General features: G+C 39.8%; 1 protein-coding gene across 1 annotated transcript in view; it reads right to left on the minus strand.

Annotated features, from left to right (window-relative positions):
* The window catches only part of AGO2 (argonaute RISC catalytic component 2), a 54500-nt gene that overhangs the window by 12342 nt on the left and 27999 nt on the right, over nucleotides 1-14159 (minus strand). Inside the window, exons 7-18 of the mRNA XM_085053648.1 lie at nucleotides 13023-13110; nucleotides 12192-12339; nucleotides 11875-11994; nucleotides 11622-11744; nucleotides 9820-9953; nucleotides 7310-7494; nucleotides 5284-5443; nucleotides 3943-4033; nucleotides 2743-2937; nucleotides 1457-1591; nucleotides 598-699; nucleotides 41-240 (exon numbers count right to left, since the gene is read on the minus strand). Of these exons, the coding sequence (XP_084909774.1) occupies nucleotides 41-240; nucleotides 598-699; nucleotides 1457-1591; nucleotides 2743-2937; nucleotides 3943-4033; nucleotides 5284-5443; nucleotides 7310-7494; nucleotides 9820-9953; nucleotides 11622-11744; nucleotides 11875-11994; nucleotides 12192-12339; nucleotides 13023-13110 (1681 nt within the window). The remainder of the gene's footprint in view (nucleotides 1-40; nucleotides 241-597; nucleotides 700-1456; nucleotides 1592-2742; nucleotides 2938-3942; nucleotides 4034-5283; nucleotides 5444-7309; nucleotides 7495-9819; nucleotides 9954-11621; nucleotides 11745-11874; nucleotides 11995-12191; nucleotides 12340-13022; nucleotides 13111-14159) is intronic.

Raw genomic sequence — 14159 nt, forward strand, 5'->3', positions numbered from 1 at the left:
TGCCTTCCAATTCTGCAATAATTCCAAACTCTGCACTCACCTGTCGTGCTCTTTATCCACCAGATGGTACCTGGCTCTGAAGGCCACCAGGTGTGCATAATAGGCAGGTGCAGGGATGGAGACAGAGCGTGTGCAGCGTACATACGTATGGCACAGCTGGTAGGTGAGGATCTGCAGCTCATCCGACGAGAAGCGATTGTCATCCCACAGCACGTGGTAGTGAGAAGGTCTGCTTGTTCCCTGGGGGCAGAGCACACAGCATATCAGCATTCCCAAAATGTCTCCTTAACTCTCCACCTCTGCTGTGAAAAGGCTGCTTCCTTTTCCTTTTCTGCTTCCAGGGAGAGATCCTATGCATTTAAGCAAATTTCTCCTTTCAGAGGCAAACAACCTCCTTCCTTGTTCCCTATCAAATTAATCCCTTCCCCTTTTTGATAGGATTATGTTTCCCAAAATTTCATCTCTGAAATTAAATGATCACACTGAAATGCATTTTGTTGTTGAAAGCCTCAGATCTGACAAAAAGCCATCAGATGAAGTAGCTTTAGGCCAAACATTAACAGCTAAAAAGTTACCATGCCACACAAAATGTCTTACCTGAATCCCAGCATGACTACACAGGTAGAAGTCAAACTCTGAGGGGTGGGTGATTTTTGTGTCCACTGTGGTCCCAGCTGGAATGTTTCCACTCTTTCCAACCTGTGTGAACAGGAAGTGCAAAGACACAACACAAAGGTGTTTTTACTTTTCAGCTGTAAAATCAGGAAAACAAACACAAGGAAAAGATCTCTAAAAAGCAGGAAAGTGAAAAAAATGTGCAAAACTGAAACGTTGTTCCGACTGAAAATCTGGAGTGTCTCTACTGTGGAAGAAAAAAAAGGAGACAAGCTGCAAAATCTTATTTGAAATTACCTAAAAAGATTTGTTTTCCTGAATAATGTACAAAGAAGTTCCTCCAACTGATCTGTCAAATTCTTTTCACCTTCCCACTCCAGGACAGGAGTAACTTTTCCTGTTTATACCTGAGAAGGGACAATCCTTCCTTGTCAGACAGCCTCCTCCCTCAAAAACTCCTCAAAACAGAATGTCAAAATACTCTTTACTTTCAAACAATTTAACATCTGTAACCACAGCATTTAGTAATATAACAACCACTTTCATGTCAGCTTTGGGAGTTACTAATTATTGCCTTGAAGCCTGGTGGGCTCCAAGTGCTCCCACAGAGAAGCCTGACAGAAGGAAAAGGAACCTGGAAATCCCAGTCTGTGAGCAGAGCTTTGCCATGAGGAACTCTCCATTCTCAGCATGCAATAACCCCATCCTGCACTTGGGGAGTCTCATCTTCACAAAGACAATACCAAAAAATCAACCTGGGGAGTCTCCTCTCCAGCCAGAAAGTGCCAAAAATCAGCAGCCATGGGTGACTTGGCTGCCTGGGGTCCCAACCAGAACATACCCGTTCGTTTTTATCCGTGCAGAAGAGTCTGGTGTGGTGCCTTTTCTGCACAACTATGAATGTGATGCCAGGCTGATAATCCTTCTCCAGTTTAATGCAAGCCTCCCTGATAGCCAGCAGCTCGTGGTGGAGAACCTGAACCACAAACAGAGGTGTGATAAACATGAACCATTGCCATCTTATGGATTACTCTTATTGATCTACAGATTTATTTATCCACAGATAATTTATTATGTTCCTTCTTGCACTGTCACTCAGAGTAATGAGATGTCAAAGCACTCAGGATCAAACCTGAATTTCTTCCCCTGATGAGGACAAATTAGATCAGCAGTTTCCCAAGCCAAGAGAGAGCTGCTTCCATATTTGCTCAGCTCCAAGCACAAGGCTCGGACTAATAAGCTGAATGTCAAAAAATTTTAACTGCCAAACACAAATGAACATTTAATTAGGCTGCTGAGTATACAACAGACTAATTATTTTTCAGACTAGAACAAGGAATAAATTCCAGAAGCACTCAGCTGCTCTTTCCTAGCTTTGTGCAGTCCCATGCAGGAATACAGCCATCAATAACAAGGAAAGTGGAACAAACCAAAAAGCAATTATTTGGAATGTGGGTTAATTATACGTGAAAAATTCAGTGAAAACCAGTGATAATTGAAAAAAGGATCTATCAAAATTTCATACGAAGATTATTTTATCAGTTCAAGTTTAGCAAGTGACCTTTGCTCTCTTCCCCCTGGATTTTGAGGACATGACTGAATTCTGTATCTTTTAATTTACTTATGTAAATACTGAAAAGAAAAATGTCTATAAATATCTTTAAAATATATAGCAAAATATTTCATAAAATAAGGTACTTGCAAGCAAACGAAATAAATATGACAAAATATCTGATGAGTTTCATCAGGAATACATTAAAAGTGACTTTGAAAATACAGTATTTATCAATCCCGGTAAAAAAGAAAAAGTTCTTTTTTTTTACTGCCTAAGTTCTATGGGATACAGTCTAACATGTCTTAAATAGGAAGCAGATGTGGAACATAACTTGAGTACTAAAACTATACTTTTCACTTATAATTCTGCAAAGAGAAATATTTTAAAGGGGAAAAGTATTTTAAAAAGCACATGAAAAATATGGAACCACTCCTAAATTTGTTAAAATCCAACAAATTTGTTGAGAGAAAGTTTGTTGAAGTTCTTAACTCCAGCCACATAAAGGTGAAGTTATAAAATTCCATTACTACCACAAAACAACAGCATCAGAATTTCAAAAAAACAAATATCACCTGCTGGAATTGCCCCTCAGAAACACCATCCCTGTAGAAGATGATGCGAGTTGGTTTAAACCTCGTGGATTTGTAGAACTGGATGAGCAGCTCCCTGACCATGGCAGCCAAATCCTGGATGATTTCCTGGCGGTGCTGCTGCACCCTGACAGTGGCACAGTAACGGTTGGGATGAGCATCCATGCTTCCTACAACCTGGGGAAAAATGCTCAGCATCAAACCAGAAAGCTCTTTAATAAAGGTATTTAATGAAATAACTGCGCTGTCTTTAGCAGTGTCTTGCACACTGAGTGGTTGGCCTGGCAGAGATGTCATTTATTTTAAATCTAAAAGACTCATTTCCTATTTCCACCTAAAGGCTCTTAAAAAAATCAAATACAGTTTGGAGCACTGATACCACAAAACCATTAATTTAGTTCAGACTGAAGCACAAGAATTTGAACTCTGGGAGACCAAGTCCTTTTTCTGGATCCATGAAACTGAAATGGTGAAATACCACAGAAATATCTACACTGCTCCCCAAGGGAAGGGATTTTTCTGTTTATGAAACATCAACAGTCATATACTGTAAAAGTGGCATGTGGCTTAAAAATAAACAGACAAAAAAACTACAAGTCAGAACTGAGCACATCTCCACCTGCTTTTCCCTGGACACCCAGGTGTAACTTTTTAAAACAGATACTGCACATTACATCACCAAAGATCTTCATTATTAGACTACCCTGAGCAGCCATTACAGGTGTTTGACACAACACAAGCTAAAGACCTTTCCCTGTGTTTAAGAAGTACATTCCCAAGAGATTACTGCACATTTTGTGTTTTCTGGAAGCTTGAGTCCCCAGAATCCACAACTGAGCCAGCCTAGTTCCCTACCAGCAATGAAGAAATTCTGAACATTTCTAACTGCTGAAGAAGCAGATTTAAACATGAACCAGCTCATTACAGGCTGCTGATAAATATCAGCTCCCAGAAAAGCTCCTCTGTGTATCAGCAGCTCAGGCATTTTACAAGCTAAAACACACATTTAAGTAATTAGCATCAGAGCAAGCTCTCTGAAGTTTCATTAAATTCTGGCAGAAAAATAATTTATAATGCTATAATTAGGCAATCAGAAGCAATGGACCACAAAAGGATTGAAAGCAATAGAGCTGAGCAGCAGGAGGGAGCTGGAGGTTAAAGACCAGGACACAATTTACTCACTGCAGCAATGGAAGGCTTTTTCCCATCCCCAGCTGGTGGGTGAGTTACATCTGCACCAAGGAATATGACAGGCTGCTGGAATACTGGGGGTCTGGCAAAGAGAAGGGAAATTTGTAAAAGCAGCAAGATTTTTGCTTAATAAAGCACATTAAAACTCAAACAAACAGCACTCTGTACTCCTGCAGGGAATTTATCAACAACTGGCACTTGATCAGAGTTGGTCACTTGTCCTGTGGCAGTGAATGAAAAACCTGATTAAGGTTCTCAAGCTAAATACTTAGGCAGATTTTTAAAGCACAGCTAATTGTTGCATTTAATTAAAAATTAGTTTAAAAATACATCTATTTTTTTTTTAATTTGAAGAATTGCAGTTTTTATTAACTGGACCATGGAAAGGAGTAAAAGTTGATCCCTTAGTATCAAATGGCATCTGAGAAAATGAAAGGACTATGCACATACTCAGATGCTATGAATAAAAACCAGTCTTGGTAAGGAAACACAAAAATTGTAGGTATCAAAGTTATTATTTTCAAAGTAGATTTTTTAAAAGACTGTGCTTTAAAGTTTTAAACAAATCTTTAGGTTAAGATATTAAAACAGTGCAGCAAGAGAGGAACACAAAGCACTACAACACAAGTTTCAAGCTTCAACTCTACTCCTTAATAAAACCATTTTAAAGTTATAATAATTTGGAGGAAGAGGGCCATATTTTCCATTCCAGGATCCCACCTTCCTTGGCAGACACCTGTCTCTTAAACCAGGACAGTTTTAGCCACCCAATATGGGGCCTGAGGGCATTGAGAGAAAAGGGTGCAAAAGGAGTAACAGTCCCTGGGTAACCTATTTTTTGTGTCCTGGATAGAGAAACCTCATTAAGCAGCACCATGTGGTTTAGCCTACCCTGGTTCAGGTGGCACCTGCTTGTGGCTACAGTTTCCCTATTTGCAGCTCCTGATCTAAACATGGGTCCTTATGACAAAGGCTGCTGTGGCTGTTGAGCAGTTTGCAGAATGGGTCAATAAGGTGAAGAACTCATAGATTCTAAACCTCCTCTGGAGTGTGGGCACATGGCTCTATGACTATCACAGACTAAGCTCATGTCTTTGGGGTTTCATCAATAATGGTACCCATTGTGAGGAAGAAATACTGGAGGGAGTTTTTCCCCAGTCCTTCATCCATTTTTTTGGACTTACCCCAAAGGCTTTCAAAAGGTTCAAATCTTCTCTAAATGCTAACAATATCATACAGATATGGCTGCAGAGAAAAGCTCCCATTTATCTCAGCATGATGCACACTCTCTTTGCAATACAATAACCTCTTCCCTTTTGAAAGATGACTTACCTTCCCTGTGGCAGTAGAATGTTATTTACGCCTCCTAATTTGACATTTATTTTTAAGCAAAGGTTGGACAGAGTTTGTGGTGTTGTTCTTTGGACGTTTTTCATCTGCACACACTGAGTGGCCATTCCCAGCACTGTGTCACCAACACGCTTCACCTCCGCTGCAAAACAGAGAAAAATTATATCAAAATGTGTGCAAATTGCAAATCAAACAATGTAAGAGATTTGAGTTTGGTGCCAGTTAACTACACCTGGAGTTTTGGCAAAGTGGTGCTCAAGCTTAAGGGAGCACAATGAAAGCTACACCCCAAACCCAACCGAGCCTCCAGAACCTCCCCCCAGTTCTGCACTGGGACCTAACTGGGTCTTAAAGGTAATAACTAAAGGCACTCTTGGCTTATATTAACTAAGAATTTTAAAATAAATTCTTATTTTAGAATTGTAGCATTGTATCACCAGTTTTGACTAATGGGTAGTGTGGATAATATTAGGATGATGAGCACTCATTATTAAACACTGGACTAATAACACAAAACTATCAGTAAAGTGCTGAGTAATATTCAGCCAAGCAGTTTATCAGTTCATCACAGCAGGTTTATCACTTGCATAGAAAAGTGGTGAGTTTAGCAGACAATGGTCCATAAAAACTCCAAGAAACTCATTAAGTACTGTATAATTCCAAAGATTAAATCAAATACTATTGTTAACAACAAGATTGAGACTTGAAGGCTTTCAGAGAACCACATACTCTTACACTCAGGGAAGAAATTCAGGCTCCAAGATTGGCTCAGAGAAGATGTAAGCAACCCCCTCTTTGGCAACAGAAGAGGGAAAGAGCAGGGTGGGAAGAACAGAAAGACAAGGCTGTGGTATAGGAAGTGCAGAGTATGGAGGAGCGTAGGGAGAAAACACAGAGATGATTAGAGGGGGCAGAAATAACTGTAATTAAAGATAATGACAAGGAAAGAAGATGAGAGTCATACCACATCCTCTCAGTGGTTAAGTAGTGGAAGAGAATTCCCTTTTAATGCCAAGCAGGAATAGTAAAAATGTCATTTTGCACCAAATTTCTATTGTACAAATTAGAGATGAGCCATTTGCTTTGCAAGGCTGAACTCAAGGGGGAAGAAAAAGGTACTATTTCCTTAAGGTTTCTCACTTAATCTTTTCTTAATCTTGTAATAATAAAGTTAGAAAATTATTTTGTGCTATATTAAATCGGTGAGGGATGGGATAAAACAAATCTGCAGTTCCTTGGTAGATCTCATCCATCAAAGAGTCCATGTAGCTATGGGAGGACAACAGTGGATGCTGCTCCAGCTGGGCAAGGTAAGTGAAAAAAGGAGGGAGGAAGGACAGGAAAAAAAACAAGCAGTCCTGCCTATAGGAAGAGCTGGTTAAGACTAAAATGCATGGTTTATGTAAAACATATTAAAAACCTATGTGTGTGTGCTATGCAAAATGCACTAATTGTCACTCTGTTTCTAAAACACTTTACTTTACTGAATTCTCACTTTCTATGCATCTGTATCCTCAAAACCAGAGTTAAAAAACTGAAATAATAAGAAAAATGGGAAGAAATCTTCTCCTTCACTCAGTATTTTTCGCCAGAGGGAGATTTGTGAGTAAGCAAAGATGTTAGAAAAGCTACAGAGTTCTTGAAGTCATTATTTCTTCAGTCACTTGGAATTTTCAGCACTTAAATTTTATACAGCATATTTCAATCCACTGACTATCAATGTCAATCTCACCAAAGCCCTGGGTTGGCTTTCTCACAACCTGAATCTCAAATGCAACCAACAGGAAGAACGGGGAAAAGTGAATTAAAAGTGTGGGAAAAAAAGATGAAAATAATTAGGTCTTAATGTAAAACATCCTGCAGCACAAGAAAAACAGTAAAATTAATTTACAGCCCATTCCCTAACTGGAACTTATAGAGTTAAACCAGCATTAAACCTCTCTCCTTCAGATATGTCACCAAATCCACAAGAAACTGTGACTGAAATACACCATTTCCACTCACTGACCATAGACTGGTGTTTTTCCTGGCAAAATGACCACGACAAGCTGCAGCCCAGTGTAAGTGTTCTTGAGGTGTCTGAACATGGGCTCCACGCTGTCAGCTCCCTGGGCATATTTACAGAAGCAGGGCTGCCCCTGGATTGGCATTCCAGCATCTCTGGAAATCTTCCTCAGCTGCTCTGTGAAGGTCCTGAGGAATGCAAAGAAATAGATTACATTTTCAGGTAGTAAAAGCCCATCTTGATTTTTTGATCTTATTTTTAATGGAATAATCCTGTTAAGCTTGCAGAATGGTGCTGTCCAAAAACCTGGGAATTTAGCCCCAAATGCATCTTTAATTGACAGTGCTTGTGTGGTCACTGAAGAAAAGGCAGGAAATATGGTGTATAAATGACTAATTTCTAAAGCAAATTTCTAAAGCAAATTCCACCTTATTTCTATGGGAAATACAGGATAAACTACTTTATGGAGAAAGACTGCAACTGACATTTTGGGCAGCCTGCTCTACCATAATTCCATGTGCTACCACCACAGAAAGGTCTGGAGTTCCTCCCTTTTTCCTTTGTGAGGGAAACAACCAACAGAAATTACCAGCAACTGTCTCAGTGAATTGCTCTAACATCAATAATAATGCACAATCTCCTAGATACCAGAGAAAATGTGTATCCTGGAGGTGAAGACAAACCTTCTAGGATGGTGCAAAAATAAGTCACTCTTTGATGGAGCTGGTCAGACATGGAGACAACCTAATTTCTTCAGAGGCTTCCATCTGTGAGCCTTTTTAGCTCACTGATAGAAACCCCTTTTTATTAAGTTGGAGTGGCTGCCCCCACAGGTGTCTAAAAAGTTGCTCATCTTCACCCCAGGGAGCCAGGGTGCCACAGGCTGGGAAGATTTCATTTCTCCCAAACCCACTGTTAACTTGCACGAATAATAACAGCCTGTGTCAGCTCTGCAGTTCCTTGCAGAAAATGGACACATTAAGCATTTCCTCTGGAAAAACAGGAAGGCACCACTAGAGCAGAGCCAGTGACAGAACATCTTCCCATCCCTGGAAGTGTTCAAGGCCAGGCTGGGTGAGGCTTGGAGCAACCTGGCCTAGCAAAAGCTGTCCCTACCCATGGCAGAGGTGCTGCAATGAGATGACCTTTATGGTCCCTTCTAACCCAAACCCTTCTGTGATTTTACATTCAAGTCTAAAACAGCTCAGGGTTTGAGCTGTTTAAAATCCCACCTGGAAGCACGGGGTCTAAGAGGAATGATTCTCTCCCTGTTCTCAAGAGGTAAAAGCAGGATGCTTTTGAAGACTTTTGGGGAATTTGAAGGTGTTTACTCTGATGAATCAGCAGCATTTGAGTTCTAACTTCCTCATCAAGATGTAACAAGAGGCCACGAGATGGAATGGGATGCAGCCATTTTCCTGGCATGAAGCAATGTCTTTTCATGGTGAGCAGAAACTCATTCTAAGCCATTCAAATAATTTTATTTTGGCATATTATGTTGAAGATTTCTGCCTCTTTCTCAAAACTGAATAACTTGGCTTACACAGCATTTCCACTACAAGCAACAGCACAGAAGGGAAAATTCTCTGGCAGCCCAGTTCTTGACATGTGCCTGGAGAGAACAAGTCCCTCCCTGCCTCACACAATGGGCAATAAAAAGAAGATTCCCACTGTTTGCTCATCACTTGTTAGGGAAAAACCTCCCAGGTTGTCTGGCAAATCATCTGCAGGAACACTGCTACAGCAATGCCACTGATGTGAGCAATCACTGCCTTCCTTCACCTCCCAAGGAGCTGCTGAGTCACCTGCCAGGGCAGCTCCAGAGGCTGCACTTGTCTGTGCATGAAGGGAGAGCAGCTGCCTCTGTGTGAGAGAGGGAATCAGACATTGATCTGGGCCTGCACACCTCCCCTGAGCCAAGAATGGCAGCTGTCACTTTAACAACAGGCTTTGAACAATCACATCCCATCCAGAGGTAAAGAAACCAAATCTGAAAGTTCCATTCAAATGCTCAAAGTCAACAGAACAACCAGTGCTACTCATCTGGCAAATATAGCAACTTGCACATTTCAGGAGCTCTGAAGGGGAGAAAGTTTTAGACAAAAATTTTCCTTTTAATGAAACTCTGCATGAATAAATCTACTCCATATAACCAGGAAAGGAACCTAGGAGAACACATGTTAGCTCTCACTCTTGAGAAGCACTTAGAGATAAACACCCATTATTACATCATTTCAGTTATCTTAAACTCTGTCCTAAGGCCTCACTGGTCAGAAATGTGCCACAGAGCAAAAATGCTTTTTGTTAAATCTCAGCTGAAGGATATCCTGATGCTGGCATTGAAATCAGACTGGCATCGTTCAAAACACAAAGAGACAAAACTTTGAAAGCACAGTTAAAGATGTGCTGCCATACGTTAAACAACCAAAAATATATTCTTAATAAATAAGTGAAATCATGGGATTTGCATCCATAATAAGTGATAAAATCACCATCTTACAAAACATACTTACTTAAGATGTACTTCAGTGCACTGGCGCTGGGGAGCAAAGCAGGCAATTGCCCAAACCTTGATTTCAATTCCAGTGTGAAATTGTTTGTTCCTCATGTCCCAGACACCTTGAACTGGTGTAGCAATTGCTTTATTCTGGAAGTGGAAGGTAAAAATTAAACATTAATGCAAAACTTGATTCATGCTAAACAAAAATTAGCTTTGCTTCTACTTCCCTCCAACTGGCAGGTTATTCATACTCTCAGGTCATTCTCCCCCCTACACAAACATCCATCCTATCTTGTAACCATCATTGTGTCAGTGTAGCAAGACAGCTTGTTAGCCAGGTGAAAAATAAAGCTCACATTGTTAATTCTTATTGCTGATCATTGCCTTTGGTTGTATTTATCAGCAGCAAATAGAAATTATATATGGAGAGTAAGATTCATGCTTGGTATGGATCATTTACAAGAACTTACATTTCTACAGTGACTTTACAACTGCTCAGTGAACTTTCCAAGGGGGACTTAATTTTAAGTACTACAAATATTTTACACATCACTAAGTAGAGGCAAATAGTGGTTCAAAGTCACTCACACAGCTCCAATAAAAATGTGAACAAGCTGAAAAAGGTGATCAGTTATTCAACTTGGTCACTTATTGATCAGTTATTCAAGTATTTAAACAAAACTTTTGATTCTCCCATCAAGCAGATATTACTGGGATGGATTATCTACAGAACAAGGGATGTAAAAAAGCAGCTAATGTAATTTTGGTGATGTTAATTACCTTAATAAATACTGATAGATGTTTTAGACAAGTTACCATGATGTTTTCCTTCTCACCAAGCAGCAACAGCTAAAATTCTGGGGATTTTTCAGGACACACACATGAATTTGATAATGGAATTTGCAAAGAGTTGTGTGTGCTGAAGGAAGTACCTTCCTTACTAGGACTTTGCAGCATTCATCTGCATTAAATTCCCTCATCCTGCTGGTGCCAGAATAGTTAATGAAAGCATTTAGGATCAGGCAGATGGTGGGGTTACCTTAACCCACCAGTGAAGAAAGGTTTGAGCTAATTTGCCTGAGTTATCTGAAGAATTTTAGGCAGAAGACTCAGGACCCTCTCCCATAGTTTATGGAGGTATTAGTCTGTTGTGCACAGGGAGAGAACCACATTCAGCTGGCAATGCTTGATCTGAAAAGGTTCATCAAAAGCCTCCACAAATAAAGTTATCCCAGCTATCAAAGCTTTCATCTTGCATAAAACAAGCACCAGAGTTTAACTGATAGAAAACCCTGTTTCTCAAGGTATTTTTAAAGGACATAATGGTAGAAAGATTATGCCAGAAAGGCCATCTCAAAAGCCAATGTAAAAATCCAAAGGGAAGAGATGGCTCTGCAAAAAGACATGCTGACAGAGATGGTACCTTATGACAGCTGCCCTGAACACAGTTGCTCCACCCAGAATATTCAATACCAACCAGAAATTCAGGAATATTTCAGTATAGTTTCAAATATATACATTGATAATTGAAGTTGTCTCTGTTCTTCTCCACACACATTGATTTGAACCACTATTTGCAGGCTGCTTCTTGCAACACAAAATAAAAGAGTCTTTGAGGGGAAAAAAGGCATTTCTAACCCAGCTTTACTTTCCGAAATAAAACAACAACTGCGGGAGATGCACAATGGCCAATACATTTAACAAGTTTGAAAATTCTGAACATTACACCTGTGACAGCTCCCTCACTGCACACAACACAATTAATTTAATTGTGCTGGAAGGCATCACAGGCTGTACAGGATCCACTGGACATACCCTGCCTCCATAGAGGATTGAGGGAGGCTGCAGGACTCTGCCAGTCACATCTGTCATTTCATCCTTGACCATTATCCCAAACTCTCGGACGTAAGGGTCGGTGTTGAAACTCGCACTCCGCATCTGAAATGATAAAAATGTACAAAGCCAAGCTCATAACCTCTGTGCAGTGAGTGAGCACATCAGTTCCTGCTACAGGTAAGCAAAATTAAGCCCATTCCTATGCCTGACTCATGTTTGACAAAACACTCACCAATTTGCTGATCTCTTCCTGACGGTCTGGGGCTGATCTGGCAGTGGCTCGAATCATAGTGGAAGTTTGATTGTCAGTGAGTTTCTTTATGCATCTTTGTCCTGCCACTATGTTGCACACCTGAAATTTCCCCACAGAAAGGGAATTAAACACAATGCAACTGGTTTCTGCATCACTGCTTTTTTTTCCCATAGCCACACTACAGAATTTCTCAAAATTTGGTTGCTCAAAAAACAGCTTGCCAACATTTGAACCCTTTTTCCCTCTGATCCCCTTCCCTATCCCCAAAATACAGAATTCTCTGTGGGTTTACTTACCTCCAGAGGAAGGTATGTGTGTTTCTGCTCCTGTCCAACTTGTAAACATGGAAGGTGAGGGTAGCGTAAGACTAATTTATGCCTGTCCTTAAAATACTGAGCTACAGTGCATTCAACTGTTTGTCCATTCTCCTGCTGAAGTGGGAATCTGTTGGAAAGCAAATATGAAAAGCAGCTATTACTTCATGCAAAATACTTTCCCACAGTTCCTCAGTACACAGCTTGGCACAAATTAAGCTTATTGAAAGAGGATGAAACAAAGCTCAAACAATTAAATACCAGATTCAGATACTAATCATTTATCTTCCTGTAGAAAGTTGGTATCAGTTTTGTTCCTTATATTACTTCCTTAAAACTAGGAATCAATGCCTCCTTATTCAAGATACCTGCAATTCTCTGGCTGGTGATTAAAAAGAAACTCTTTTTTCCAGGGGAAAAATAGATTGCCAATAAGCAAGATTAGGAAGCTGATCCAAATTAGCATTATTGTTCTATTCAAGAGTTGTGGGAAACATTAAGCTACAAATAGAACACCCTGTTCTTCCAGTTAAAAAAAAAAATCCATAAATTTAAAAAAAAAAATCCAACCAACCAAAAAACCTCCCAGATCTAAAACAAAGCAATTGGTTCAAATGCCATGATACTCATTACAGTATAAAAATAAAACAAAAAGAACAGCAAAACAGAGAAAATTCTTTGAGGTATATTTAAGGGTATTAATCAAATAAAGCATCCTTTTTCAAGACAACCTTTCCCATGTCATTAAGGCAGGCAAGATACTTGTCCAGCCTGAGATCAAACATATGCTGAAAAAGTAAGAAAATACTTTACGTTTGGTGACTTGCTGGTCGTCTGGTGACATTGCACACTCTGTACTTCCTTTTCATCTGTCCACAGTGTGTTATCTCCACCTTCAGACCTACAAATTGGAAAGCACAAATCAGCATTTCTCCAAAATCAAGGTGTCAGCCCCAAACTGCTACACAAGAGCAGTTAAACCGTGTAATAAAGCCATTCTATTTAGCCCCAAAGGGTAGCCCAGACACATTTCAAAAAGCAATTGAGAGTGTTAGAATTCAAAACTCCTGAGCTTCAGCCCAAGTTCAGCACAGAATTTTAGAGATAAGATGAAATCCCAAAGCCCCCAGAGCTCACAGATGACGCTGAGCACATTCTGCAAATTCCAGTTCTGTACCTCTAAGGAAGCCCAGGATGGGGAAAGGACAAAAAGGCCACACAACCTCCTTGAAACAAAACCCCTTGTTTACACTTTCTGTCTAAACATACAGTGCCTGTAAGACCTCCAACTCTTGCAGCCAAGCCTGAGCTAATGAACTGGGGGTGTGGGTGGAGTGGAATCCCCAAACAGCCTCTCTAGGAGCTCATGGGAATGAGGCCACAGTGAAGCAATTCGGTGCCTGATTATTTTTTCAAAATATTTACAACCAATGCAAACTCAGGATTTATTTATACTTTCCTTGCTAACTTCTAATTAGGCAAAGATGATTTTGTTGACATTTTCTGGAAACACAAAAGGGAGGTACAGGATGGATTTATGGAGTTTGTTTTGCTTTTATAATTTGCTTGCTTTCTACCAAGAATATCAGGAAGGAAGGATGTCCATTTTGCAGAAGTGAACAAAACCAGTAAGATTTCTTCCTCCTGTTCTCTTTGATTCAGTCACTACACACTAGAATAACTGCAATTTATTTCCAGGAGAGTCTGTGCAGGACAGATGCCTAAGCATGCAAAAACACATTGCTAAATTATTAGTAAAATCTGAAATATTAAAAACCTGACAACAGTAATTTGAAAAATTTAAGATTGGTTAATTAAAAAACCATGAAATCCCAGTCTCTGTAAACATTTAGAAATCATCAGATTAGGAACTGGAATATGTTTGTGATGGAACTGGGATTGGCACTACTGATAGGTTTCAAAAGAGAAAAATATGAAATGTTTGTCTCC

Source organism: Lichenostomus cassidix, chromosome 2 (assembly GCF_008360975.1).
Source record: "Lichenostomus cassidix isolate B80296 chromosome 2, HeHo_3.0, whole genome shotgun sequence".
NCBI classification, from domain to species: domain Eukaryota; kingdom Metazoa; phylum Chordata; class Aves; order Passeriformes; family Meliphagidae; genus Lichenostomus; species Lichenostomus cassidix.